This window comes from Perognathus longimembris, chromosome 8 (genome assembly GCF_023159225.1).
Source record: "Perognathus longimembris pacificus isolate PPM17 chromosome 8, ASM2315922v1, whole genome shotgun sequence".
Lineage (NCBI taxonomy): Eukaryota > Metazoa > Chordata > Mammalia > Rodentia > Heteromyidae > Perognathus > Perognathus longimembris.
Window position 1 is genome coordinate 77,461,445 of NC_063168.1, and position 27,428 is coordinate 77,488,872.

Sequence of the window (27,428 nt, forward strand, 5' to 3'; positions counted from 1 at the left end):
AGTTGACTGACGGGCTGCAGTCTGATTATGCTCTGTTGATTCCTCTGAAGATGCTGAATTGGAGAAAGCTTAAGACATCATGCTACTGTGCCTGTAGATACGTGCTGAAGGGATACTTTATTCCATCCAGTTCCATGGCATTTGAATTAATGATACAGCAAGGAAAAGAACTCCACAGGACATTGATCTCTCCTTCTCACTTACCTAATGGGAGCTTCAGAAATGAAGGTGCGTCCCTGAGATACTCCACAGTGATGGTGACCTCGTCACCAGCATTTCTCAGAAGATGCACCTGCCAAAGTGAAAAAGCAATGCACCATCACAAAAGAGGGACACAGAAGTGAAACCTGCTCCTCAGAATTCATTTCAGTCACCCCAAGACTTCCTTAGACTACAATGGAGTGAGACAATGATGTACACGTCCAAGGCACATAGATCATGTGCTTCATCTCCATAAGTGTGTGCACACCACAGTTCCTATGCTTCATCTGCATAAGTGTGTGCTCAGCAGTGTCTGTGCTTCATCTGCATTACTGTGCACACAGCTCCTTGCTTCCTCTGCATAAGTGTGCGCACACCATAGCTCCTCTGTTTCATCTGCAAAGTGTGTGCATACCTCACATTTCTCTGTACACTCTAACCTACTAGAAAATAGTATCCCACAAGAAGTCAACCTATAGGTACAAACTGCCAATTTTGAGACAGTGATGGAACATGTGCCACCTCAATTAACTGTAAAAAATCCAACCATACCTACTAATTTCAAATTTTGGATGACATTTTCATTTCCAGAAAATGTTTGAGCATCAACGTGATACAGTGGATATACTGGAATTTCAAATTGCCCTCATGGATTTTATTTTAGGCATTCAGCACTTATACACATGCATTTCACCACCCAGAGAATGTCTACAATCTAAAGTCAGCTTTTCATGCACAGTTTATATGTAGTTGTTGAGGTTTATTGATTAAGACACTGGATTCCAATAGGCTATAAAGCCAAGCTTGGCAGAATGGATTGTGACTCCAGTATTCCTATTTCTTGTCTGAGAATTACTATGTGGAATGCTGCCTAAAATTGCAGCAGAGCTTGGAAGGAGTTGAAACCTGGATTAAAGACATTTGAAGGTCCCCAGGTCCTCAACATTAGCAGCAGTCTGTTTATCCTTTCCATGTTGTCCTCAAGCTCCTCCACATAGCCCTTTCCTGTCCAGCTCAATCACACTGTCTCCTCCCAGGCCCTTCAAGAGGCTGGATTCTGGCCACAGACCAGCCCTTCAACCATCATGACGTGTCCCAGGCCTTAACTCACTCCTTCTAAGGCTTTATCTAGACCCACATCAGTGTAACTACTGAAATGCCACTCATTCTACCAAACATTTAAAAATTTAAGTGTCTTCTTCTTCACTGTTGTTAGTGACTATGTACTGACAGACTCAGGTTTCTGTGACTCACCCTGAGCCTTTGTAAATTGAGGCATAACCTTTGCTTTATCCTTCCCAGAGTTCCCATCCCGAGGCTGAGGTGGAGGCAGGGGTCAGCGGTGCACCTGTCCCTGCATCCCGAGGAGGCTGAGGTTGAGCAGGGGTCAGTGGTGCACCTGTCCCTGCATCCCAAGCAGGCTGAGGTGGAGAAGGGGTCAGCGGTGCACCTGTCCCTGCATCACAAGCAGGCTGAGGTGGAGAAGGGGTCAGCAGTGAACCTGTCCCTGCATCCTGAGGAGGCCGAGGTGGAGCAGGGGTCAGCAGTAACCTGTGCCTGCATCCCGAGGAGGCTAAGGTGGAGCAGGGGTCAGCGGTGCACCTGTCCCTACATCCTGAGGAGGCTGAGGTAGAGCAGGGGTCAGCGGTGCACCTGTCCCTGCATCCCGAGGAGGCCGAGGTGGAGCAGGGGTCAGCGGTGCACCTGTCCCTGCATCCCGAGGAGGCCGAGGTGGAGCAGGGGTCAGCGTGCCCCTGTCCCTGCAGCTGGCCCATGTCTACTCAGGCAGAAGTGCACACCCTGGACAGATGGAAAGAAGGAAACAGCACCTGGCCCCCATTTGCTCTTGACAGCTTCCTCTCCAAACTCTGTCCTCAAAGATCTAGTGGCACAAAGAGACTAGGAAAAGGACTCCAATTTCATACAAGACAACCAATAATGAAGCTGAATTGCTTCCGCTTCATCTAGGGATTCCCCTTTCTCTGTTCAAGAAACTAAAGAGAAAAGTATGCTCTGAACTTACTTCCCCAGATGACCCTAAGAAGCAAAACCCATTTCTTCTGACAAATGGAGTCCAGGATGTTTGGGAAAAGCTCCCAATGGTGTCCTTGCCACAGCTCAGAGTGTTCTATAAATTCTGTCCTGAGTCCACTTTGTTTCTGGACATCAGAGGTAAGTGGTGAGGCAGGGGACAGTGGCCTACAAAGGCTGTCACTGGTCAGCCACTTTCAGAGTGGGCGACTGCTAACAGCGCCCCTGCATCCTGAAAGCTCATGGTGGCCAATTCTGAAATGTCTGAGTGTCCTTGGGAGGTGAGCTGCTGACTCATGCAAAAACACAAAACAAAACAAAACAAAAAAAACAGTGCTGGGGCTCCTGACAGGCCACCCTGCCAGGACAGAACACACACTTGCCCCATCACATCTGTGCTCTGTTCAGCTTCTTTTATTTATTTATTATTTATTTATTTATTTATTTATTTATTTATTTATTTATTTATTTTGGCCAGTCCTGGGCCTTGGACTCAGGGCCTGAGCACTGTCCCTGGCTTCTTTTTTGCTCAAGGCTAGCACTCTGCCACTGAGCCATAGCGCCACTTCTGGCCATTTTCTATATATGTGGTGCTAGGGAATCGAACCCAGGGCCTCATGTATACGAGGCATGCACTCTTGCCACTAGGCCATATTCCCAGGCCCTCTGTTCAGCTTCTTTTAAGTTCTTGAGAAAGGTGTGTGTGTGTGTGTGTGTGTGTGTGTGTGTGTGTGTGCACGAGTGTGCATGCAGCCTATTAAATTTTTAAATAAAACCTAATTTCATTCTACTCAGCAACCTTCTCAGGTCTTCCGGAGACAAGCATGAATTCAAGCATTTTAATCCCCCATATTTACAGGAGCCTATGTGTATCTCGACAGGCAAGTAGATTTTGTCTGAGAATAGCAAATCCATCCCTAAAGGGTGGAGCAGATTGGTCTGAAAGACACTTTCAGTCAATAATTAGTTTCCAGTTTTTAAATTATTTAAAAAATCTTGAAGATCTTGCCTTGTTTTTGTTTTTTGAGAATTACTTAGATACAAGACCATGACCCTTTGAGCCTCCTTCAGTACGTACTGCCCCTTCCTGAGTCCTTTATACATTCTGGGACATCCTGATGAGAAGGCATACTTGAGCTACCCATCAGCCGGAGGCTGCTTCCAGCTTCCATCCCTCCATCTGTGCTGTCAGACTCTGACAGCTGAGACACAGGTATGTATCTTTTTAGGAACAACTCTATACTGGAATGTTTCCATACTTCCAAATGCCACTCAAGACATTCCTCCATGGGGTCTGCATAGGCTCAGGCCACCATCTGTAGCGATCAGAGACCAGTGAAAATGCACATCACCATCCTCTCAGGGTTCTGGAGCTAGCAGTCAGAGTTCAGCATGACAGGGTTGGCTCCTCTGAGGCTCCTCTGGCCTGTGGACACATGTGTGCTTACTAGGGGAGAGAGCATGCACACTTCACACTGCTCTGGTCCTACAATGAGCTTCTCTCTCATGGCTTCCTGGAGCCTGAATCATCTCTGTAGGGCTCCATCCCATCCCTGAGGGCCTCAGGCCTCCTGAAAATTCTTAGAATGCAAGATTTCAGCCCACAGCCCAGGGTCTCTGGAATATCAGTAAGGTCTCCTTGCCGTGGCCTCCCAAGGGAGCACTCCACACGCTGCCATGTGTTACAGGTTAGAGCCCGTGAAGCTTTTTTCAGCATCCACTCAAGGCACAGTGCAATGGCTGGCTCAGACTAAGGCACAGTCCAGAAACATGCAAGGGGAGAACTCGTCTGTCACCACCACTTTCTCCTCTGACATGCTGAGGACACTGCTGCCAGCATGGAATTGATGCTTTGCTCTGAGGGCAAGTTGGTCAGGTCTGTCAGAACTTATCCATGGTCTGGGGCCTATATGCACAGCTCCATGAGCAAGCTGATGGGGTAAAGAGATATGCACCGGGTATCTAACACACCATACAGACTATTTGTCCTGCATCGACTTCCCTGTCACATGAGGAGAAGCATGTTCTGAACTGACATGCTGCCTTCTTTGTCTAAAGCATACATCTCACAGTTTATCCTGTGCCAGCTAGTATTTTTCTAGCTCTTCTTCATGAATGAGTATCCATTCTGTTCCTTTAATCCAGTGGTCCTGGATTTCACGATCCACCCAGTCCTTTCTCCCTGGTCCTTACTTGCTCCTTGGCATCTCTTTGCCCATTTTCTCAGAGGCTCTGTGTTGGTGTTCTCAGAGAAGGAAGCCTGTGGAAGACACTGCCTGTTACTACTAACTTCTCTTCTTCCATACTGTTTTCTTTTTCACAAATGTGTCTTTGTCCTTACAATTTTCTTTCTTTTATACTTGCAGGACACTTTGTTGTTACTTCTTCAAAGTTCTAAGGTGGAAAACAGCTCCTTTTTTAACTGCAGAATTTTAAGTAAGCATATTTAGAAACTTCCAGCCTTTCTGTGTACTGGAGAAAGTCTGTGAGACTCTTATCTCCAATAAACTACCAAAAGAAGACAAAACCCAAAGTAGAGCTGTGACTCATATGGTAGAGCACTAGAATTGAGCAAAATAAGCTTAGGGACAGCATCCAGACCCTAGTTCAAGCCCCAGGACTGACACATACACACAAAAGAAAAAACTGAAAAGCAAATTTTGTGTTTAATGAACTTAATCCATCTTAAGGGGTTTCTTAGTTTTCTTATGTATTAAATCCCTGTAGTGTTCTGTATGTTCCAATTTCATACATGTGAATAAAGTATTTCAACCTTTTTATTTCCCTTACTCTTTTTATGACATTCCATTGTGTATACGTACCACATTTATTCCACACATTGTTTTTAAAACAATTGTACTTAATTCAATCCAATGTGTCAGTTTATGAGTACAATACAACTTATCACAGTCACCCCTTCCATCATTGTCCCCCATCTCTCCCAACTCTCCTACTCCCTCGGGACTGAATCCAGTGCACATATGTGCACTGAGTGTTATGACTGTATTCACCCACCCTTCCTCTCTCCATTCATCTGTCTTCCCTGGGCCCCACCTCAGGCCCACAAAATATGGCTTAGCTTCCTGGTGTTCATTTTGTTAAACTGTAATTTCATTATCCAAATAATCTCCACCATCAGAATCCTCACTGTGAGAGAATCCCAGAGGGAATGTCTCTGACCACATCATCTATGCAATCAGCAAGTGTGTGTCTATTACCTTATGTATTGTCAGTACTCTTACACAAGTACTAGTGTAAGCCAGGTCGGCACACGTAGTACTGCCTGAGAGACAGCTGGTGCTCCTGGGTAGATGCCATGGGAAACCCTAGCAGACTTTGTTTCTAGCCCTTGGAAGACCATCCAGATAACATGGATGTGTCAAATATGTCTTGAAGTTCCATCCTCTCTGATTTACAATGGGGATAACCAGTGGGAATAACAAATGGGGACAATCACTAGGGATAATTAATGGGTATAACCAGTGGGGATAATCAATGTTGGTAACAAATGGGGATAATCAATGGGAATGATCAGTCAATGTTCTGTCTGGTATCTGTGATGACTGTTTATCCTGGATAACTGCTTGCAAAGTACCTCATGAAGCCTGGTTGCACAGTGGGCACTTTCTGGGTGCCACACGGTATGGCATGATTTACCAAGCCCATCTGTAACTGTGCCTAAAAGCACACTCCATCACATGTGGGTATGTAGAAAAAAACAATTAGAATTTTAAAACTCTAATAAGCAGACTGAAAACTAATACACTTACCACTTCTTCATGGGTTGCATTTTCTACATGAATGCCATTAACCTGAACAGATGACAAGTTAAGAATATTTAGGATGGTTAACTGTTTAAAATTAAAAGGCAAAAATTCAAGTGTTTACTTGCAAAACCATTTGGTGTAAACCAACTGAACAATTCATGGGGGGAGAAAGAAAGTGGGAGGGGGGAATGAGGGAGGAGGTAACAAATAGTACAAGAAATGTACCCATGGCCTAACTATGAAACTGTAACCCCTCTGTACATCACTTTGACAATAAATAATTATTATTTGAAAAAAATAAAAAAAATTCAAGTGTTCAAGATTAAAATACTGACCTGCAGAAGAGCATCTCCTATGAACAGCATCCCTGTCTGGTCAGCTACAGGGTTGCAAAAGCAGCAAAAATTAGGAGAGATCTCAATGATGTGATGATTTGTTTCTGCAGTTTTTAAGTAGCATTGTACTTGAAAGGTGTATGCGTGTGTGTGTGTGTGTGTTTCTGCATGTATCTATGTGTATGTACTTGTGAATGTGTACACAGATGTGAATGTGCTTGGTAGGGCACAGAAATGACAGTGTGTGTGTACACACATGCACATGCACACACACGTGTCAGTTTAGGTGTTCTATGTGTTCCTGGAGTAGCTGTGGAAGGGACAGAGATGTGCACATCCGTGTGCGTATTTATACACACAGGAATTTGTGTTGATGTGTGTGTGCACATGTCTGTGTGAGTAGGGAACATGCAACATACAACAACCAGCAGTAACTGGTGAGCTAGATCGCTGGTCCTTTTTCAGCACATTAACAGAGTTACTTTCAAGACAGTGTAACACGGAACACAAATGCCATTTGCTCAAAAGAAAGATTTTATCACATTGTGTGGAAAGTCTAACTCACATCTAAGTCCACACAGACAAAAAACAAAGACTTCTAGAAGCCACTTAGCATCTCCTTCATTCTGCAGAACAAAATATACAGACAATATGCATAAATGTAATTAAAAAGACTGCCAGAATATCAAAGTCAAGGAAAGAACTGCATTTAAAACTGATGCAGCATACAGATTGTAGTTTCAATTAACATTGTCTTTGTCAAGGGGAAGAAAGACCCTTTCAAAAAGACTGAGTATATTTGCACCAAATGTAAAGCCATTTTTCCTTTGAATGGGTTAGCATTAGTTTTATAGATCTTTGATTAAGTACTGTAGGGCAAATAAGAACAGAATTCTTTGCATGGCAGAATGCTTTGTAAAACAGCAAGTAGATTTAATGTCAACAGTCAATGTTATTTCTAGTCATTAACAGTATTAAATCGTGTTCAGAATAAAATATAAGCTACATATATTCCTGCATGCTAAGGCACAGATGTTGAGTAACCTAAATCAAGCTCTCATTCACAGGCAAGTGACTGCCACCCATTTACTGGTGTGATTCCACAGGCCGTTACTCACTTACTAGTGTGATTTCATAGGCCACCACCCATGTAGTGGTATGATTCTACATGCCACCACACACTTACTGGTGTGATTCCACAGGTCGCCAACCACTTTCTGGTGTGATTCCACAGGTTGCCACCCACTTACTGGTGTGATTCCACAGGCCACCACTCACTTAATGGTGTGATTCCACAGGCCACCACACACTTACTGGTGTGATTCCACAGGTTGCCAACCACTTTCTGGTGTGATTCCACAGGTCGCCACACACTTACTGGTATGATTCCACAGGCCACCACACACTTGATGGTGTGATTCCACAGGCCAGGGGCCACCACCCCTTAGTGGTGTGATTCCACAGGCCACCACCCACTTAGTGGTGTGGTTCCACAGGCTACTACCCACTCAGTGGTATGATTCCACAGGCTACCACCCACTCAGTGGTGTGATTCCACAGGCCACCACCCCACTTAGTGGCATGAGCTGCTGCTCTCTGTGGCTCACTCCAGATATTTAAAAAATCTCCTTCTGATCTTGTCCTCTATGGGTCTCTGTCCCGCTGTCTGTTTCTGTCTCTATGGCTCTCAGCCTCTGTATATCTGCATTCCTCTCAATGTCTCTGTTTCTGTTGTTCTCTATTTGTTTCTATCTATGTGTCTCTCCCTGTGCTTTCTCTCTGGCCATGTCCCTGTCTCTCTACCTCTCCCTGTGCCTCTGCCCATGTGTCTCTCCCTGTCCCTGTCTCTCTGGCCATGTCTTTCTCATCTTCAGTTCTGGTTCTCTTCTTTGCACTGTCTTGCACTATGCTGTATGGACTGTAGGTACATCAGGGGAAGCCATGTTGAATGAGGGCAAAGCATCTGGAACACCATACTTTAAGTTGGGTCCAATAGAGCACCACACCTGATCTTTCAATGTTCATCAGTAGAAATTACACATAAAACAGCAGAGGTATTCAAAGCTATGAGAAGCTGTAGGTTCATGGCTATGTCTTCCACGTGGGACATAGTTAAAGGTTTGTTTTGCTTCCAAGATGGCCAGAGGACACCACTGGTTCTAGGAGAGTCCTTGGGAGAGCAAGTACTACAGTTTATGCACGGCCATTATCGGTCCCTTGCCACCACTGTGTCATACCAGGGTCATGCTGTACCCTGGTACCTGCTCAGCCCACTGACAACAGATGTCACACCAGGCAGCCTGAGCACAATGCAGCCCCAGGAAGCACATCCCATATGGAGTAATGTTGGATTAGAGGGAAGTCCGGTTTGTTCAAACTTTACCCTGACCATGAGAGGGACCTGTATGCCCAAGTCAGTACATTTTCTGCTCTGAGCTCAGAAGCCACGAGGACTCCAGCTCCAGCATAGACAGTACTGTATTCTCCAGCCCTGTTGAGGTGGGAACCTCCTGGGAGTCGAACAATGGGAGAAACAGGGTGCACACAAATATCATGTTATATACTCCCAAGAAATGAAATTAAAATGCCAGGAGCAATATAGGTAAATAGCAAAGCACTTGTATGAAATTTATAACGGTTTTGAGTAAAATTAAAAGAAATATTAAAATCCTTAACAAAAATTGGCAAATCCTTTTAAAGTGGAATCTATGAGTTTCAATATCAGAAAAGCCAGTAGTGCTGAGTGATAATCTCAGTGGAGAGAACCAGTCTCAGTGGTTGAGTAAAATTAATTTAAAATATCTTTCCAATTAAAGCTTGGAAATGTTATCTACTTAAGGTACACCTTTTGTCTTAATAAAACAAATTAAAGATGGTAAGATGTATGATAAAATAAAATCACAAATATTTTATTTTATAACTTTAATCAATGTTTCTAAATAAAGTAATATATTTACTTTACTAGGCAAGAATTGTGGATTTTCAGTGAATAGTGGTGTCAGTTTATATCTGGAGTAATATTGACATTGTGTCCTAATATAAAAACTGAAGTAAAGCCTATAGTACTATAATCCACATAAACCCTGTCCTTTCTGTACAAATGTCACAGTGAGGTAGTGTTTTAATTGTAATACTTGCCCTTTCATGACAATGCCATTGCTTTAAGTGCTATCTGAAGTATTAAGAGGCAATACAAGCATTGCTTATAGCACAATAGTGTTGTAAGGTATAACTTGATCCTTGTAAAAGTCTTGTAAAATCCACATACCTTGTTAAATACATGTATCAGCCCACGTAAAATGTTAGTGCTTTATGCCAAGTTTCTTTTATTCATTTATGAACCTTAAGTATTTGTACAATGCATCTTGAATTCAACCCATGAAGTATATGTAAGTATAATGCAACTTGAATTCAACCTGCCAAGTATATTAAGTACAATGTACCTTGATCCACATCACACCTTGCACTGAGTCTTAACCAAGTCATATCTTATTAGCATTTGGGTGGACAGTGAATGACCACCATAGGCTTTTCCCCTGTGCTGGCCTCCCTCAAGTCCTCTGTGTCCTTGGACACATTTCAACCTCAGAGCAAGCCATGTATTGGCAATATCACCCTGAAGATCACTGATGTGGTCCCTATGGTCAAAACAGTACCACATAGGAGGCTGTAGGTAGCAGTCCAGCTCCAGAGCCCCCTCATTTTCCCCATCTCCGGATCCTCCTCCCCCTACTCTGGTGCCCTCTCCCCCTCAGACAGTTGTCCTGAAGGGAACTTCTGCTCACCTGTGAGCACAGGTGTAGGCAGAGGAGAATGTGACAATCCTGGGGAATTTGGACTGTATGCTCTTCCATAATGAGCATTTTTACACTAAAATTTAACTTCTCCTTTCCAATCAATGATAATCTGAAATTATTCCCTTCAAATTATATCTAGATAATCTGAAATTATATCCTCCAAACTCAGGTCCAAGGCATATGAAGGTATGTGGGCACACAGAACCCCGTGTTCCAATTGCATTGCATCTCGGATAGCTGTCAAGTGCGTAGGCCTGGCCTGAATCCCCAAAGGAAATGTAAATACATACGTAGATGATAACAAGAGGCTATGCAGTTAAATAAACTAAGATTTCTGAATTTCAAAATACATTTGTAATTCAACTTATGTTTTATAAAAATGTAAAACAGACTATATTAAAAAATAATAGGAACTCTCTGTATGACAATTTAAACAGGGAGTTAGCCCAGAAAATAGGTGAAAATAAATGGAAAACTGGAGTTTCATAAATGTGTGAACCTGAAGAACACACAGGCTTCATTTCTTCTGCAACTCACCTGGGGCAAACATGCCATGTGCCACCTTTGAGGGGGCTCAGTGTTAGGAGGTGCACCACCAGGAACACTACTGTCCATGTGTCTTCTGACAAACAGAATGTTGATCTGTGGGCCTAGGTCACCTGGGAGCCCAGCTGGAAGCAGCTCTCCAACACTGTTCTGCAGTGCAGATCCATTCCTTCCTATTGCTCCCTCCACAGCCCAGGAAGCAGCACCCAAGTCCAGTAAGCCAAGAAACAAGCACAGCTGAGAAGTCACCCTACACAGCCCTCAGTGCATCCATCTTCTGTCTAGAATTAACTAAGCAAATCAGCTAAAGAGCAGAGCACAGCAGGGTTTACCATCTTAATACCAAAAGAAACACAGATCTTAACATGGCTGGCAGCACCGTCCCATGAGGAAAAGGCAGCTGCTAACTCAGAGGACTTTGTGAAAACATGGTACAAGGCCAGAGCTCATTGTACACACCTGATGTTTGTGTTAATACTACCATTCATTTATGATATTACTTCATGCTGCTTGACAAGAACAACAAAAGCAATTAAGCAAATTCTAACTAACATTTGGTCAAAGATGTTGAAAAAATTATAGTACTCATTATAGGTTGCAATATTTACATATCTGCACAAACAGAAGATCTGAACTGGAATTCCCTGTGTGGACTCTGAACTTCCAACAGTCTTCCTGAAACCCCACAAACTGCAGAAGTGACAAACTGGTGGAGAGATACAAGAAACTTCCTGTAACACAGAACCTAGCCTCCAACACCAAACTCCACACACTGACCAAAATTCAGCGCAAGAATTCCAGCAGTTGGGAGGCTGAGACAGGATTAAGTTCTTGTATAGGGGCCTCATCAAGGGCTCATTTCCCCTCTTTCTGAGGGGCCCTGAGGGAGATACACACACACACACACACACAGGTCAGTCATGGAGCTTGAACTTGGGACCTGGGTGCTGTCCTTGAGACTTTTTTGCTCAAGGCTAGTGCTCTACCACTTGAGCCACAGATCCATTTTTTTGCTTTTCGGTGGTCAATTGGAGATAAGAGTCTCAGGGACTTTCATACCCAGGCTGGCTTTGCATCCTGAACCATGATTCTCAGATCTCAGCCTCCTGAGTAGCTAGGATGACAGGTGTGGGCTTGAGGGGAGTGTGGGAGTGTGTGTATGTGTGTATTAATGATAGTGTCTGAGATGGAATCCAAGGCACTCTACATCCTGGTAGCAGTCTACCACTAAACTACATCCAAGCACTTCCAATGAGATTATTTTTTATTGAAAACAAGAACATTTAAACTCTTTAAATAGTTTACAATTCTAGACATTTGAAGAAGGATATAAATTTACATGAAGTAGTGTTTTTGGTATTCCAGGACAGACACCAGCAGCTGGAGTCCATGCATTTTCTGATATTGTTTAGAACTAGGGGCAAAGACAAGGAGGGCACAGCACTCTGGGGCTGAGGCTGGAGGGTGCCTATCTGAGACCCTCCTGTACTGACAGGCATGGGGCTCTGTGACACACAGCTGCTGCAGACCCTTCAAGGTGAGAAGAGCTGGCAGTGAGCAGTGTACTGCTCACTTTTCCGGCCCTCAGCCTGACACAGAGGCCCTGTCTACACTGTTTACACTAAATCTACAACAGATGACATGTACTTCATAGCTTCTGAAATATTTCTGAGCAGTTTACATTACATTGGGAACAGATAAAATGTGCACCATTGAGATGGAGGCTCTTTCTGTACAGTTCAAACCAAATCAGGAATAGATAATGTGTGTACTTCACAGCTCTCAAAATATCACACAACTTATCTTGAGGTTTCAACATTTCTCATTCAGTTATGCAGTCAATGTTATTATCCATGTCAAGTTCTGTTTGTTGTGATGGCTTGAAAAGCCTGTCTTTCATGGATTCATTAACAGTGCTGGCATATCCATAATTTACTGCCAAACTGTTGGGGTTCAGCTTTGGCCTTGAGGGGGAAGGGCAATGGAGAGCGCTCCGGAGACGCCGCCCTTCCCCAGCTGTGGAAGCAGGCCACAATTCTCTGGGTCCGGAACCAGAAGAACTGGCTTTGAGAACAGCCCCCACTTTCTCGCCAGCCCATGTGCCCCCCATTCTCACGGGCTTTCCCCCTGGGGTGGTGCTAAGCAAGTGACGTTAGCTCATGAGGGGGTCCTATGACAAGCTCTCCAGCCTATCGTCAGCTATCGGTCGATAACCCCTTTTCTCGTCACCCCTACTATATCAACTGTTAGCCACTCCCTTATTGAATCAGATTTGCTCTTGAAGCGTCTCCGAGATCCGCGTACGCCTGGCTTTCTTCCAGGGTAAGGAGGGAGGTAAAGCGATCTCGTACGGCCCCGTGCACCTAAGGTCTTTCCTGAGCCCCTCACTCCACTCTGGCCTTACCTGCGGGTCAGGTGACCAGGGGAGAGGGTGAGAAATGGAACGTTTAGAGTAGAGTAGAGCCTGACCCCCCGTGCCAGGGGAGGCGACCCGAGCCCGGCACCAAACCTCTGGTCAGACCCAGGGCTGAGAAGTGCAGCTCCCTCCACTCCTGTCTATGCAGGTTGCCTCACAACTGCAACCAAATTTTGTTACCAAAAATTTGATCAATAAATCCCAAATCCTACTCCACAACACCCTTACCAGGTGAGGAGAGATTTCTCATAGTCCATGTCTACACAAATCCAGACAGATCCAAGTTAGGTCCTTTTAAATATTTAAAATCAAATATTTAAAGATGTCCAGAGAAATGACAGCAACTGACTTGTCAGTACAGACTCACTGGCCTGAATATTTGTATCACATCTTATATTTCATGAACAATTTCCTCACAGCCCAGAAAGGACAACAAAGCAACATGGCCACCATGATTATCCACCAAGGAAAAGCCCTTCATCCAGAAAGAGGGGATGGCATCCCAAAAGTCCCTGTTTCCCCAGGAGGTGACCTTACCTGTGACCTCCAGGGCACAGGAAGGCAGGGTCATGTAGAAATAAGGACACATACATTAATACTTGTAAGAAAGTCAGAGAATCAGGAGAAGTATAAGGAATAAGGGAAGAGGCCTAACATGAACTCAGTGAAATACATGAAAAATGTTGCAGGATACAGTAAAGTCACCAGCACAACCATGTTCACTGCAGCACTATTCACCATAGCTAAGGTGTGGAATCAGCCTGGATGGCCCTCAATGGATGAATGGATCAAGAAAATGTGATATACATACACAATAGAATTTTACTCAGATCAGAAAGAATGATAAGGCATCATTTGCAAAAAAAAATAATAGAAAGACCTTACAAAATTACATTAAGTGAAGTCAGGCCTAGAAAGACAAAGGTTGCATGTTTTCTCTCATATGTGGAATCTAGAATTAGCTTATAAACTTTTAAAGTAGACTCAAGGGAGAACTCAAACAGTGTAATACCTGAGAAAGGCAAAGTCGAAGCTCAAGGAAATAAACATCAGGAAACTTGGCACTAGAAAGGGGTAAGGTGGGGTTAAGTGGGGAGGGGTAGATGAATGAGAAAAAGGGCATAGTGAATACAGCCAAGAATTCAATGCATATCCTACAAAATTAAGAAAAATGAGGGAAGGCATGGGGTTGGGAGGAATCCGTGAGAATGATGAAAGGGGTGACATTGATCAAGATGCATTGTGTTCATAACTGTTGAGTAGCAACTCCTTTGTTTAACTACTTAATGATAATAAAAAAGAAGGAAAACGATATCTCAAAAAATGTTGAAGAGGAAATGAAACTGATTGAAGAGTGAAAAAATGACAGTATATTCATGGCAAAAGTGCCACACCAGGGAAAAATTCTAGAGGAAGTAATGATGAGCTCACGGTTCAAGGTTATAGCCATCACCCTGTGAAGCGCAGGGTCCTTGTGAGGCAGGAGGGGCCTTCTTCACAGGTCTTAAGGCCACATTGTGGGAGCACCAAGGACAGACTGCCAAGTCAACTGGGCTGGGACACCTGCAGAGCTTCTGGGCCTGGGCCTGTATCCCTCCCCCTTCCCCTGAGGAAAGAGAGAGAGAGAGAAAGAGAGAGAGAGAGAGACAGAGACAGAGACAGAGACAGAGAGACAGAGAGAGACAGACAGAGACAGAGAGACAGAGACAGAGACATTTACAGGTATGTGTCACAGAGAGAGCTATTCTGTATAAATGTGAAACATCTTTGTGAATAGCGTGTCCCCTTCACAGGCTCCCACTACGCTGCAGTTTAGCCAATCTCTGTAGCAGCCCATTACTAACCATCTCTGTTTCACTTCACAACAAATTTCTGTGTCATGGAGAAGTAATAATCCCAGTTCTTCTTGTACTTTATGGGACAAGGGTCATCTCTCTTTTTTATTGCATTAAGTAATGTATTACTATTAAGTTGTTTGATTTAGGTGCATTGATCATATGCTGGAGTGCTTCACTGCACAGCACCTGATGTTTTCACTCTGAGTACTGAATGTGCGAATGATACCCACTGATTAGTGACAATGTGCTCAGTAATTCCACTCTGTGTAGTACCTTTGTGTTGATGTTTTCACTCTGAACAGTCACTAGGTGTGTAATGTTTTCATTCTCTGAAGTGACTCTGTGCTTGATACTCCCATGCAAGGGATGTGGCTGCACACACTGCCTTCATGCTGGGCAGTGTCACTAGGGTGCTTGGCGTGTTCACTATGTGCTTGGTGAGTTTAGTTAGAGAAGTGTTTCCCTCTGGACATCAACAATTTGCTTGATGTTTTATTGCAGGAAGAGGCTGTACTTAATGCTTTCATCTTGGTAACTTCTCTGTGCTTGATCCTTCACCGTCAGCCATTTTCACTGCACACAGAGATGCACTTGATGCTCCACCATCAGCCATTTTCATTGCAAACAGTGATGCACTTGGTGTTCCACTGTCAACCATTTTCACTGCACACAGAGATGCACTTGATGCTTCACCGTCAGCCATTTTCACTGCACACAGTGATGCACTTGGTGCTCCACTGTCAACCATTTTCACTGCACACAGAGATGCACTTGATGCTTCATGGTCAGCCATTTTCACTTCGCACACAGAGATGTACTTGATGCTCCACCATCAGCCATTTTCACTGCACACAGTGATAAACTTGATGCTTCACCATCAGCCATTTTCACTTTGCACACAGAGATGCACTGGATGCTCCACTGTCAGCCATTTTCACTGCACACAGTGATGGACTGGATGCTTCACTCAGCAGAGTGGGAAGTGTTTCACTCTAGGTAGTGGCTTTATGGTTGATGCAATCACTGTAGGTAATGATTGTGCTTGATGGTTTAGTGGCACGGTGTTATGTGCTGAAAGTTTTCATTCTTGGCAGTAACTTCATGATTGATGTAGTCACAGATTAATAACTGCACACTATGATTTCACCCTGGAAAGTGACCGTGTTCTTGCTTCATCTTGGATTGTGAATGTGTGCTAAAGGTTTTCATCTTCTGGAGGCTGCTTCCTGGTGAGCTATGGACTAGAATACTTCATGTTGGGAAGTGAATATGCATTAAGTGTTTTCATTCTGGTTAATGACTGAGTTTTGACACCTTCACTCTGGGTAGTGACAGTGAGTCTGATGTTTTTATTCCAAGTTGTCACTGATGCTTTCCCTCATGGTTGTCACTATGTTGATTCTTTCACTCTGGCATAGAGAATGGGTGCTGATACTTTGAGTCTGGGTAGTGGCCAGACTTCCAGTGGAACTTTGCTTCCTGTTTGTCCTCTGGGTAATGACTCTTTCCCCAAGGGTTCCCTCAGGCGGTGATAACAGCTGGGTGCTTTTACTCCAGATGGAGGCTGTACTTAAGGCTCCCATTCTAGGAGGTCACTAGGTGTTGATCCTCTCACTGAGGGCTGTGACTATGTGCCTGATGTTTTCACTCTAGGTAGTGACTGTGTGCTTGCTTCTTTTACTGTAGGTGGCTTTGTTGAGGATTTCTGAGTACTGACTTTGTGATTGATGCTTTCATGCTGGGTACTGACTTTGTGGTTGATGCTTTCATGCTGGGTAGTGAGTATGTGCTTGATGTTTTCAGTGTCTCTGTAGTGTTTAGGCATCTGATGTGCCACTCTTAGTTCTGATTTGTTTCTTGATGCTTTCATACCAAGTGGCAGCTGTGCTAAATGCATTTACTCACGTTATTGAACATTAATAATCTTCATGCTTTCCCAGTGAGTGGTGACTACATGTTTTTCTTCTACACAAAGCTGTCCTTTTGCTACAAAAACTTGCTGTGCACCTGAGTTTTCATTCTGTTTTGTTGCTCTTGATATATTCACTTTGAGTAATGGTGGTATGTTCATTCTCGGTGGTACTATGTGCTTGGTGCTCTCATTGTGCATTGTGACTGCTGGTGGTGCTTTCATTCTAAGAGGTCACAAGCTGTTGATTGATATCATGCCAGATTGTGGTTATACATAATACTTCCACTGTGGGTCATGATTCTGTGTTGGATTCTGAGTGAGTAGGTACTAACTGTGTGCTTGGAGCGTTGACTGTGATGACTAGGTACTGGTCATGTGCTTGGTAGAGTCATTGCAGTGAATGAGTAGGTACTGACCCTGTGCTTGGTGCATTTACTGTGGTAACTAGATACTGGTTGTGTGCTTGGTTCATTTACTAGAGTGAGTGGCTAGGTACTGATTCTTTCAATCGGTGCAGTCCATTCTTGACATCTGCACTCTGGGAAGTGGATTTTGTGCAAAGTTGTCCTCTGGACGGTGGAGGCTATACGCAATGCTTTCCTTCTTGGCTGTCATTATATGCTTGATGTTTCACTCTGGTCATGATTCTGTGCTCAATATTTTCATGTTGAGCAGTGATATGTTTTCATGCCAGGGATTAGCAGTGTGCTTAAGTTTTCACTTGACTATATGATTAATATATTCTCTATCTGTGGTGACAATTTGTTTGGTAATTTCACTCTGCTTGGTGCTCTGCTTGATGCATTCAATCATTTTTAAATATGAGTAGTTGTATAGAGGAGTTGCCACTCCACACAGGGGTTTATGAGTACAATGCATCTTGATCAATGTCATACCTGTCATCATTCTCACCCATCCCACACAACCCTCTCCCCTCACGCTTCTTAATTTTGTAGGATATGCATTGGCTTCTTGACTGCATTCTTCTCCACTTCCTAATCTTGGTGGTGGTTATGTGCTGGAAGTGTTCATTCTGGGCAATGAATGTGTGCTGGATACACTCATTCTGATCATCTGCCTTGCACTTCACCCCTCATATATTCATACTGACAAAGTGTACTGACAAAGTATTTCACAGTTTGTTTCTGGACAGTGATAGTGTGCTTGTTGCTTTCATCCTGGACAGTAAAAATGTAGATGATATTTTTAGTCTTGCAGTATCTGAGTGTTTGATGTTTTCATTTTGCTGAAGGCTGGACTTCATGCTTTTGCTCTGGTTAGTAAGGGTGTACATGCATTTCTTTACTAAAATTTGAGTATAGAATGTATGCTTGATATTTCTTTCTAGTTACTGATAGAGTTTTTAATGCATTGCTCTGGGTGGTATCAAGTTGTACTTGATGGTTTCATTCTAGGTGCAGGCTGTACTTGAGGCTTCCACTTTAGCTTGTCATTTTACACATGATGCTTTCTGTTCTTCATGTTTTCACTGAGTGGTGGATATGTACTCTGCACGGTGACTACATACTTGATGCACTCAACCTGGTGGTTGCTGTGTGTCAATGTTTGACATCCTGAAGCCACTCTGTGTGTGATGTTTCACTGTGGGTAGTTACTACTTTAAATTTTACTGTGGTATTGACTATATGATTGATTCGTGCTTTGTGTGTAATGACTATGCATTACTAGTACTTAATGTCTTCATTCTGCAGAGAACCATGCTCCCTATATTCCCTGTAATTTGTGACTATGTGCTTTAAGTTAGCACTGTGGGTAATGACTGTGTGTTTCATAGAGTCATGTAGATTAGTGCAATGTACTGGGGAGTGGCAGTGTGAAAATTGCTGTCACGCTATTGGGATAGTAAACTTGTGCAGTACATGCTTAGTTAGGGGACTGAGTGTGTGATTCCTGTTGGAGGCTGTACTTGATGCATTCCCTTCTGGTAGTGAATATTTGCTTGGCATTTTCACTCTGAGGAGTGGTATGATTTCGGGAATGGGGAGTAAGCAAGTTTGACCTGGGAGGCAAGTGTTTCTGGTTACTGAATTTGCAGAGCGATGGAGTCCATCATGTCAGAGGCTTGGAGGAACTACATCCTGCTGTGCTTGAGTTGCTTGAGGTTCGTTTATAGCTGCAGGAAGGACTTCCTTCTCAGTGGGCTTTTACTGTCATGATCCCCTCCTCCTTGACAGCTCAGTTCGGAAGCCATACAGCCCTCGGCCCTCTGGCCACCCTCACCCACCCATGGCTCTCTGGGTGCAGGAGATGAGGCCGTCTCTCCATACCCCTTCCTGACAACCTCAGTCCCTGTTCATGTCCTGTGTGTGGCACCTGGACATGTGTATCACTGTACATGTAAAAGTTTTCTTTCTGAATTTAGCACACAATCTTTCACTGACTCTGTTAATTTGATTCCCTTGTTTTCTTTTCTGAGACAGTTCATATCCACAAATAATAAAAATACATTAATAAATAAGAACTTACAATGTTCTCAGAGGTGACTGATAGAACCAGAAATGCATTTGGGAGATCTTCTGTTCAATTATCAGCCAAGCTGGTGGCTTGCAGTAATTACACAGTGCTTTTGCAAGAACAAATTGATTTGTTTCCTGCATGTAGAATTTTTGTTCAAGTGACTGGAGCCTATAGCTCCTGAAAAGATTGTCAGCTCCACACACAACTGGAATATTTTATTTCAATGTAACAATGTAGTTAACATGTGGTTTTTCAATGCTTTAAAGACTTCAGAAAGAATGGCCATGTGGTTAATTGTTAACATATTCTGCTGTATATAATTATAACTAAACCTCTACTTCCTTTTATTTTTCATATTTTTGTATGTGTGACAGTTTAAGCTTGAGCTCAGGGCCTGATGTACTGGCATGACTGTTTCACCAAAAGCAATATACAAATGCAAGGCAATATCTATAAAAAGTCCAGTACCATTCCTCACAGAATTACATACATTAACACAAAAGTTCATATGAAGGCAAAATGATCATGAATTGAAAAAGCAATATCTAAGTAATAAGTACTGATGGAGGTATCACAATACCAAACCTGAGATTATAATAGAGAGCCACAGAAATGAATGCTGGCATGAAAACAGACATGAAGTCCAATGGAACAATGTTGAAGCTCCAGAGATTAAACCAGACACCTACAGCCAATGAAGGAGCCCAAAACAGACAGTGGAGAAAATGCAGTTTTTTTCAAAAACTAGTGCTGGGAAAACGAGGTATCTGCCTGTAGGAGGCTGCAGTTGAATCTTTATCTCTCACTTGTTCAAAAATCAACACCATTTGGACAGAGGACCTCAAGCTAAGACTTGAAACTTTAATCTACTACAGGAGCATGCACAAAAACACTGGATTGTGTAGGTGCATTCCAATGTTCCTGAATAAAACTCCAGATGCCCACAGCATGGCATCAGCATTGATAAATGAGACTATATCAAATTAAAGAGTTTCTGTACAGCAAAATAAACAACTTCTAGAACCAACTGACTGTTCCAGTCAACAGATAAAGGATTAACACTCAGAATGCACAAGAACTAAAAAAAAAATTAAATAGCAAATAGCAATCCTATCAACAAATGTAGGTGAACTGAACAGTTCTCATAAGAGCTACAAATGGTTAATAGATAACATGGAAAAAAAGTGTTCACTATCCCTAGACATAAAAAAATGTAAATGAAAATCACACTAAGACTCCATCTCATCTAGTCAGAATGACAGCCATAAAGAACATGAAATAGGGAATTATAGAGAGGATGTAGGGAAAGAGGATTCCTCACACTGTGGGAATGTAAACTGGTACAGTCTCTGGGGGAATTCGTGTGGTAGTTCCTCAAAGGTATATGAGAAGATCTTCTTTATAACCCTCCCATTCCAATACTGGATTGTACCCAAAGAAGAGTAAATCAATGTGCCAGAAAGATATCTGCATAGCCATGTTTATCATAATGTTCACAATAGAGAAATAAACAGACAAATAATGGAATCAGTCAAGGTTCCCAGCAACAGATGAATGGATAAAGATGTCACACACCCACAACCCCCCTCCCACACACAAAGTAGAATGTTGTGTAGCCATAAGGAAAAATAAAATTATGTCACTTGAGGGAATATGTATGCAACTAGAGGGCATCATACTGAGTGAGACAAGCCAAGCTCAAAAAGCAAAATACCATATATATACATATATATATGTATATATATATATATTGAAGTGGCATATTTATATCCATAGACAGGCACATAAGTCTAAATCTATGCATATGCATAATTACTTGGATGATTAGATACAGACCATGAATCAAGCTGAGAGTACTAAGGAGTAGGAGGAGAGGGGAGAATGGAAAGAAGAAGAGGGTGCATAACTGTGTACACATTGCAAGTACATATGGGGACACCACAGAAGTTCAACAAAAGCTGATGACTGATGGGAAGGGGAGGGAAGAGAAACAGACCCTGGGTGGGCAGTGACTAGTGAGAGAGCCTGCAGCTATAAGGAGGCACAAAAACGTGGAAGGCTACTGAAATCATTTATTTGCAACTATGAAAACAGAACAAGGAAACCTGATGGGGTGCTACTTTTAGGAGAGGGGCCAGAGATTTTGAGAGAGGGGTGAAATTGATTGGAATACAGTATAAACATGGAGATGCAAACAACAAAATCACATTCAAAGGTCAATCAAAATGTACAAGTCAGGTCCTGTGGGAAGGAGGCTGGTTTGAAGAGGAGGGTGAGGGTGAGCAAGGACACAGTACATCCTTGTGAAAAGGGGGTTTTCTAGGGTTAGTGAGGGAAGAGGGAGTGAGGAGGAGGAGTGAGGGGGAGTGACAAAGGAGATGAATCTGATCAAGGCACATTGTACACATAGACAAATCACAATGAAACCCCCTCATACAACTGATGCTAATAAAACATGTAGGAAAACAAACAAACAAACTCTACTCTGGTGGAGAACTAACTGCTCAGTTCTAGGACAAATGGCTAGATTCTCATAGTCACCTTTTGCCTCTACCCAGAGCCCAATGGGCACCTTAGGTCCTGCATACTGTCCTTGGGCCCCTGTGTCTCCTGTCCTTAGGACCTTGTGCCTCTTGTCCTTAGGTTCCTGCGTCTACTGTCCTTAGGTCCCTGTGTGTATTGTGGTTAGGTCCTGTGTCTACTGTTCTTAGGTCCTGTACCTAATGACCTTAGGTCCTGGTGTCTACTGACCTTAGTTCCTGGTGTCTACTGTCCTTAGGCCCCTGTGTCTCCTGATTGTATGCTTGTATGTCTACTGTTCTTAGGTCCTGTGCCTAGTGTCCTTAGGTCCCTGTATGTACAGACCTTAATTCCTTGTGTCTATTGACCTTAGGTCCTGTGTCTACTGGTAGGCCCCTGTGTCTACTGTCCTTAGGCCCCTGTGTCTACTGTCCTTACAGCCCTGTGTCTACTGCGCTACAGTGTTTCTATGAAGGACAGAGGTGTCAGTGAAGGTTGTCATGACAGCTCCTGAACACCACATGGTAGCATGCCTAGCCCCTCTCCTGGGCCTGCCTTTGAGTAGGGCCTGTGATTCTGCAATAGGTTTGTTGCCCTCTGATACTCAGTGAAGTGACCACTACTGAAGTGACCATTACTGAAGTGACCACTACTCAACTCTGTCAATATTTAATCCCCCTCAAGTTTTAAACATAACTTAAGATACCCAACTACCAGAGTTTACCAGCATCCTAGAGGTAAGTTCATACATCAAAAAGAGAATCAAGGGCTGGGAGTATGGCCTAGTGGCAAGAGTGCTTGCCTCCTATACATGAAGCCCAGGGTTCAGTTCCCCAGCACGGCATATATAGAAAATAGCCAGAAGTGGCGCTGTGGCTCAAGTGGCAGAGTGCTAGCCTTGAGCAAAAAGAAGCCAGGGACAGTGCTTAGACCCTGAGTCCAAGGCCCAGGACTGGCAATAAAAAAAAAAAAAGAGAGAATCAATACCTCCCTTAAGGCTGGAAAGACCAGCAGGACCGAGAGGAGCAGCACCTCTCAGGGACAATGAAGCATAGTAAATATCTGACATTTTTTGCTACTTAAAATAATTCATTATCTTACAAACATCTGTGATTCTTACCTGCTTGGCCTTTGAATATCTTGGATATGACTACAGGAACACTATGTTCAGCCCCTCCCTGAAAGACAGAGCCATTGAAGAAGCCGGTCAACAGGGCTGGCAGGCAGAGGCTCCCAGGAAGCAAGGGAGGAAAGAAATAAAGCTTTTCCTTACCTTGATACTCAGGCCCAGGCCACCCATGGGCTGTCGGCGAAGAGTAACAGTTCTGTGCTTTAAGAAATGTTAAGAAAACATAAGTTTAAGTTAAAATATATTATCAGAAAAAAGGAAAATGCACAATACATAGGTAACATCTTTTATTATTTTTAATTAATTTTACAAAGCAGCTTCCATTTAACAAAGCAGTTTATGAATACAATATTTCTTAATGTCACCCCTTTCAACATTCTCATCCATCCCTCCCCTACCCGTCCCTTTCCTCTCTCAATTTTGTAGGAAATACATTTGATTCTGGAAATATTTTCTAGACACCGAAGTATGGTTCTGTTTTCTAATCTTCTGGTCATGGCGTGGCATCAAGGGAGACAAGGGCACTGGTAAGGTCATGCCTGCCAATCACCCAGGATTCCTACATAGGGCATAGGCCCAGTCCCACTTGGCTGTGAAGAACAGAATCCACAAGGAAAATAACTGGCCTTCATTTTCCAATGTAGTCAGTAATGAATGGGCGATATGTGCTCAGTTTTCTTTTAAAAATCCATCTCTTCCCATTTGCTCTAGAACTAGGTCCTTTACCAAATATCTCTGCTGACTTCAACTGTGTTCTGGCTAACTCTGTAATTGGTATGAATTAAAGAAGGATTAACTGTTTCATACCCTCTGATCAGAGTTGTCTTATAATACTAAATGCAGGCAGTGATAAAATACTAACAACATAATACTCTTTTAATTGGCCATGGCCAGAGTCTCCATCTCTTTTTTTTTTCAGACTTGGAAATGTATTTGTTTTGTTTTTGTTGTCAGTCCTGGGGCGTGGGCTCAGGGCCTGAGCACCATCCCTGGCTTTTTTTTGCTCAAGGCTAGCACTCTACCTCTTGAGCCACAGCACCACTTCCGGCTTTTTTCTATATATGTGGTGCTGAAGAATTGAACCCAGGGCTTTGTAGGGGATGGCTATACCTTTAAGACCCGGAACTGTTGGCTGGTAGCCACTCCCACCTTCTCCCCGGGTATGGAACCAGCCCCACCTCTCCTCTGTGAGCACATGTCTCATAATGGCGCTGCCTGAGCCCAGGGGCCCGGTTCTGGGGGGACTGTGGTCTCCGCCTCTTCAGGAAGTTTCGCGACATCACCATGATGGACAGTTCATTAGCCAATCGTTAATACCCAGTTAGTCCCTCCTCTTCCTGCCGCCATTGCTGTTATATAAACCCCTTCCCTGAATAAAACTTTTGGAAGTCGGTAGTCCACCAGACGGCTCCCCGAAATCTCCGTGTCCAGTGTCTGCTCTTAAATGTAAGGGGGGCTGGGGATGCGGGGGGTTTCGGCGGCCTATCCCATCTCAGCTTAGCCCCAACCGTGACACGCTCTGGCCTCCCGTGGCCGGCAAGGCGGGAAAAGCATGTAGGGCTGTCCCCAAAACCAGTGTAGCGCGACACCGGGACACGCTCTGGCCTCCCACGGCGGGAGAAGCATGTAGGGCTGTCCCCAAAACCAGTGTAGCGTGACAGGGCTTCATGTATACAAGGCAAGCACTTTACCACTAGGCCATATTCCTAGCCCCTCCATCTCTTAAATATGAAATCCTGTGTGTGTCTTGCCAGTCTAAACTTGAGGTAACTCCTCATAAGGTACAACAGAGGTGAAGCCCAGAGCTGACCCACTTTGGCAGGGACGAGATGGGTGGCTGGGTCAAGACAGAGATACTACACAGACAAAAAGATACTATAGGAAAGCAGTAGTTTGCTTTCCTTTTTAAGTGAAAGTATTAACACTTCTTGGCCAAACAGTTTAGTCTGCACTGTCCCTTTCAAAGGCAGAACAAAGGAGTGAGGCAAACGATGAGGACACAGGCAGGCTGGGCAGGGAACACCCAAGCAGAACACAGCTTTGAATCACACGCATGCCAGTACTATTTCACAAGGGCCAAGGTAAGAAACTGCCTCTGTGTCTGTCCACAAGTGAAGATGCCATGTGTGTCTACAGTGGAATTCTCTTTAACTTTGTAAAGATGAGGATCTTTACATGACAGTAGTGATGAACCCAGAGACACTGTGCTAAGTTTGGTGAGCCAGGCACAGAAAGACAACCACTGCACATCTCAGGAACTGAATGTAAATGAGTTGATCTCATAAAATGACTGTGGATGTCAGGGTCACAGGGGAGGAGACAGGGTGATGTGGGCAACAGGCAGAAGGATTCGGTGTCAGATGGCTCAGTCCCAGGGTACAAATGAACACCGGGAATTCCAGTGAACAACACTACAGTGAATATTTGATATCTGCAATGATCTGAGGAGCCAGACCAAACACACACACACACACACACACACACACACACACACACACACATTCCCTGGAGAGGTAAAACGTGTGTTATTTACCTTGTGTTTATTGTTTCAGAATATATATCAAGTCATCACATGTAGAGCTTAGGTATATCTTCCATATATACATAACATTATTTGTCACTCATGCCTCAATAAAACTGAGAAAATAATTGCATCGTGTGGCTGAAGCACATTCCAAGATATCCCTATGTGTATGCGGATCAGGCTTTCCCTAAAATCTAGGAACCTCACATTGTAAGTGAATAAGGTCACACAAAGAATGAGAACTGGAATAAAACTTTTATTCATTTACTCAAGAAAACTTGAATTCTCAGTGGGCCTAGAAGAGAAGAGGCAGACACCAACCTACCAGCTTTTACCTTAGTGCTTATAAGAAACCCTTCCTGAAAGCTGAACACAGGAGACTGAGTCAACATTATCACTACACAGCCATCCTCACGAGTGACCTCTACCCCATCACAGCCATCCCCACCAGTGACCTCTACCCCATCACAGCCATCCCCACCAATGACCACCTACCATTCCACAGCCATCCCCACCAGTGACCTCTACCCCATCATAGCCATCCCCACCAGTGACCTCTACCCCTCACAGCCATCCCCACCAGTGACCTCTACCCCTCACAGCCATCCCCACCAGTGACCTCTACCCCTCACAGCCATCCCCACCAGTGACCGCCTACCATCACACAGCCATCCCCACCAGTGACCTCTACCCCACCATAGCCATCCCCACCAGTGACCTCTACCCCATCATAACCATCCCCACCAGTGACCTCTACCCCTCACAGCCATCCCCACCAGTGACCTCTACCCCTCACAGCCATCCCCACCAGTGACCGCCTACCATCACACAGCCATCCCCACCAGTGACCTCTACCCCATCACAGCCATCCCCACCAGTGGCCGTCCACCACCTCACAGCCATCCCCACCATAGTCAGACCTACAACCTCACAGCCATCCCCACCGGTGACTCATCACCATCTGAACCGCACAGACAGCTCAACAGTATATACCAGAGAAAGCATATTTCTGCCTTTAAAACCTAACCAAATTATGATATTTTAAATTTGTCATTTTATTCCCTTACAGAATTTCCATAAATAGACTGAGTATTCTCAATGTTTCAAAGGAAATATGAATAGCATCGATCATTTGCAGCAAAATGAGTTAGAAAACATACATATAGTGTTTAACCTGGGATTATTTATTTAACAAAACTGAGACTATTATCCATTTTCCAACTAAACCAAAAGATATTTTAAAATTATTTGTTCTATAAAGTAAGTTACAATGTCATTTTCTACAAATATGTACTACCCTTTTAAATATCTCTAAAATTTGGTTTCTATGCCTGGGAATCATATATTGTGTAGGAAGTTTCTATGCATTGAATTGTGCCTACTTAAAATTCATATGTTGCATTTTTTTCTATTATTCCCAGGGCTTGAATTCAAGGCCTATGTGCTGGTCCTTGGGCGGCGGCTTCTTCTTCTTCTTCTTCTTCTTCTTCTTCTTCTTCTTCTTCTTCTTCTTCTTCTTCTTCTTCTTTTTGCTCAAGACTAGTGGTCTATTCCTTCAGTCATATCTCCACTTCTAGCGTTTTTGGTGGTTCACTGGAGATGAGGGTCTCACAAACTTTCCTGCCCAGGATGGCTTTGAAGCAGATTCACTTTGAACCAGCTGGCTTCCAATCTGATCCTCAGATTTTAACCTCCTGAGCAGCTAGGATTACAGGCATGAGCCACTTGTGCCTAGCCAGATGTTGCACTCTTTTTGATTTTTTTTTTCAGTCCTGGGGCTTGAACTCAGGCCTGGGCACTGTCCCTGAACTTCTGTTGTTCAAGGTTAGTGCTCTACCACTTGAGCCATAGCACCACTTCCATCTTGTTCTGTTTATGTAATACTGGGGATTGAACCCAGGGCTTCAAGCATGCTAGGCAAGCACTCTACCACT

At 43.7% G+C, this 27,428-nt stretch overlaps 1 protein-coding gene across 1 annotated transcript in view; it reads right to left on the reverse strand.

Moving 5' to 3' along the window:
• The window catches only part of Sntg2 (syntrophin gamma 2), a 152,909-nt gene that overhangs the window by 69,670 nt on the left and 55,811 nt on the right, over positions 1-27,428 (reverse strand). The window contains exons 3-7 of the mRNA XM_048352189.1: positions 23,115-23,171; positions 22,962-23,019; positions 6,335-6,378; positions 6,003-6,044; positions 205-292 (exon numbers count right to left, since the gene is read on the reverse strand). Coding sequence (XP_048208146.1) covers positions 205-292; positions 6,003-6,044; positions 6,335-6,378; positions 22,962-23,019; positions 23,115-23,171 — 289 coding nt within the window. The remainder of the gene's footprint in view (positions 1-204; positions 293-6,002; positions 6,045-6,334; positions 6,379-22,961; positions 23,020-23,114; positions 23,172-27,428) is intronic.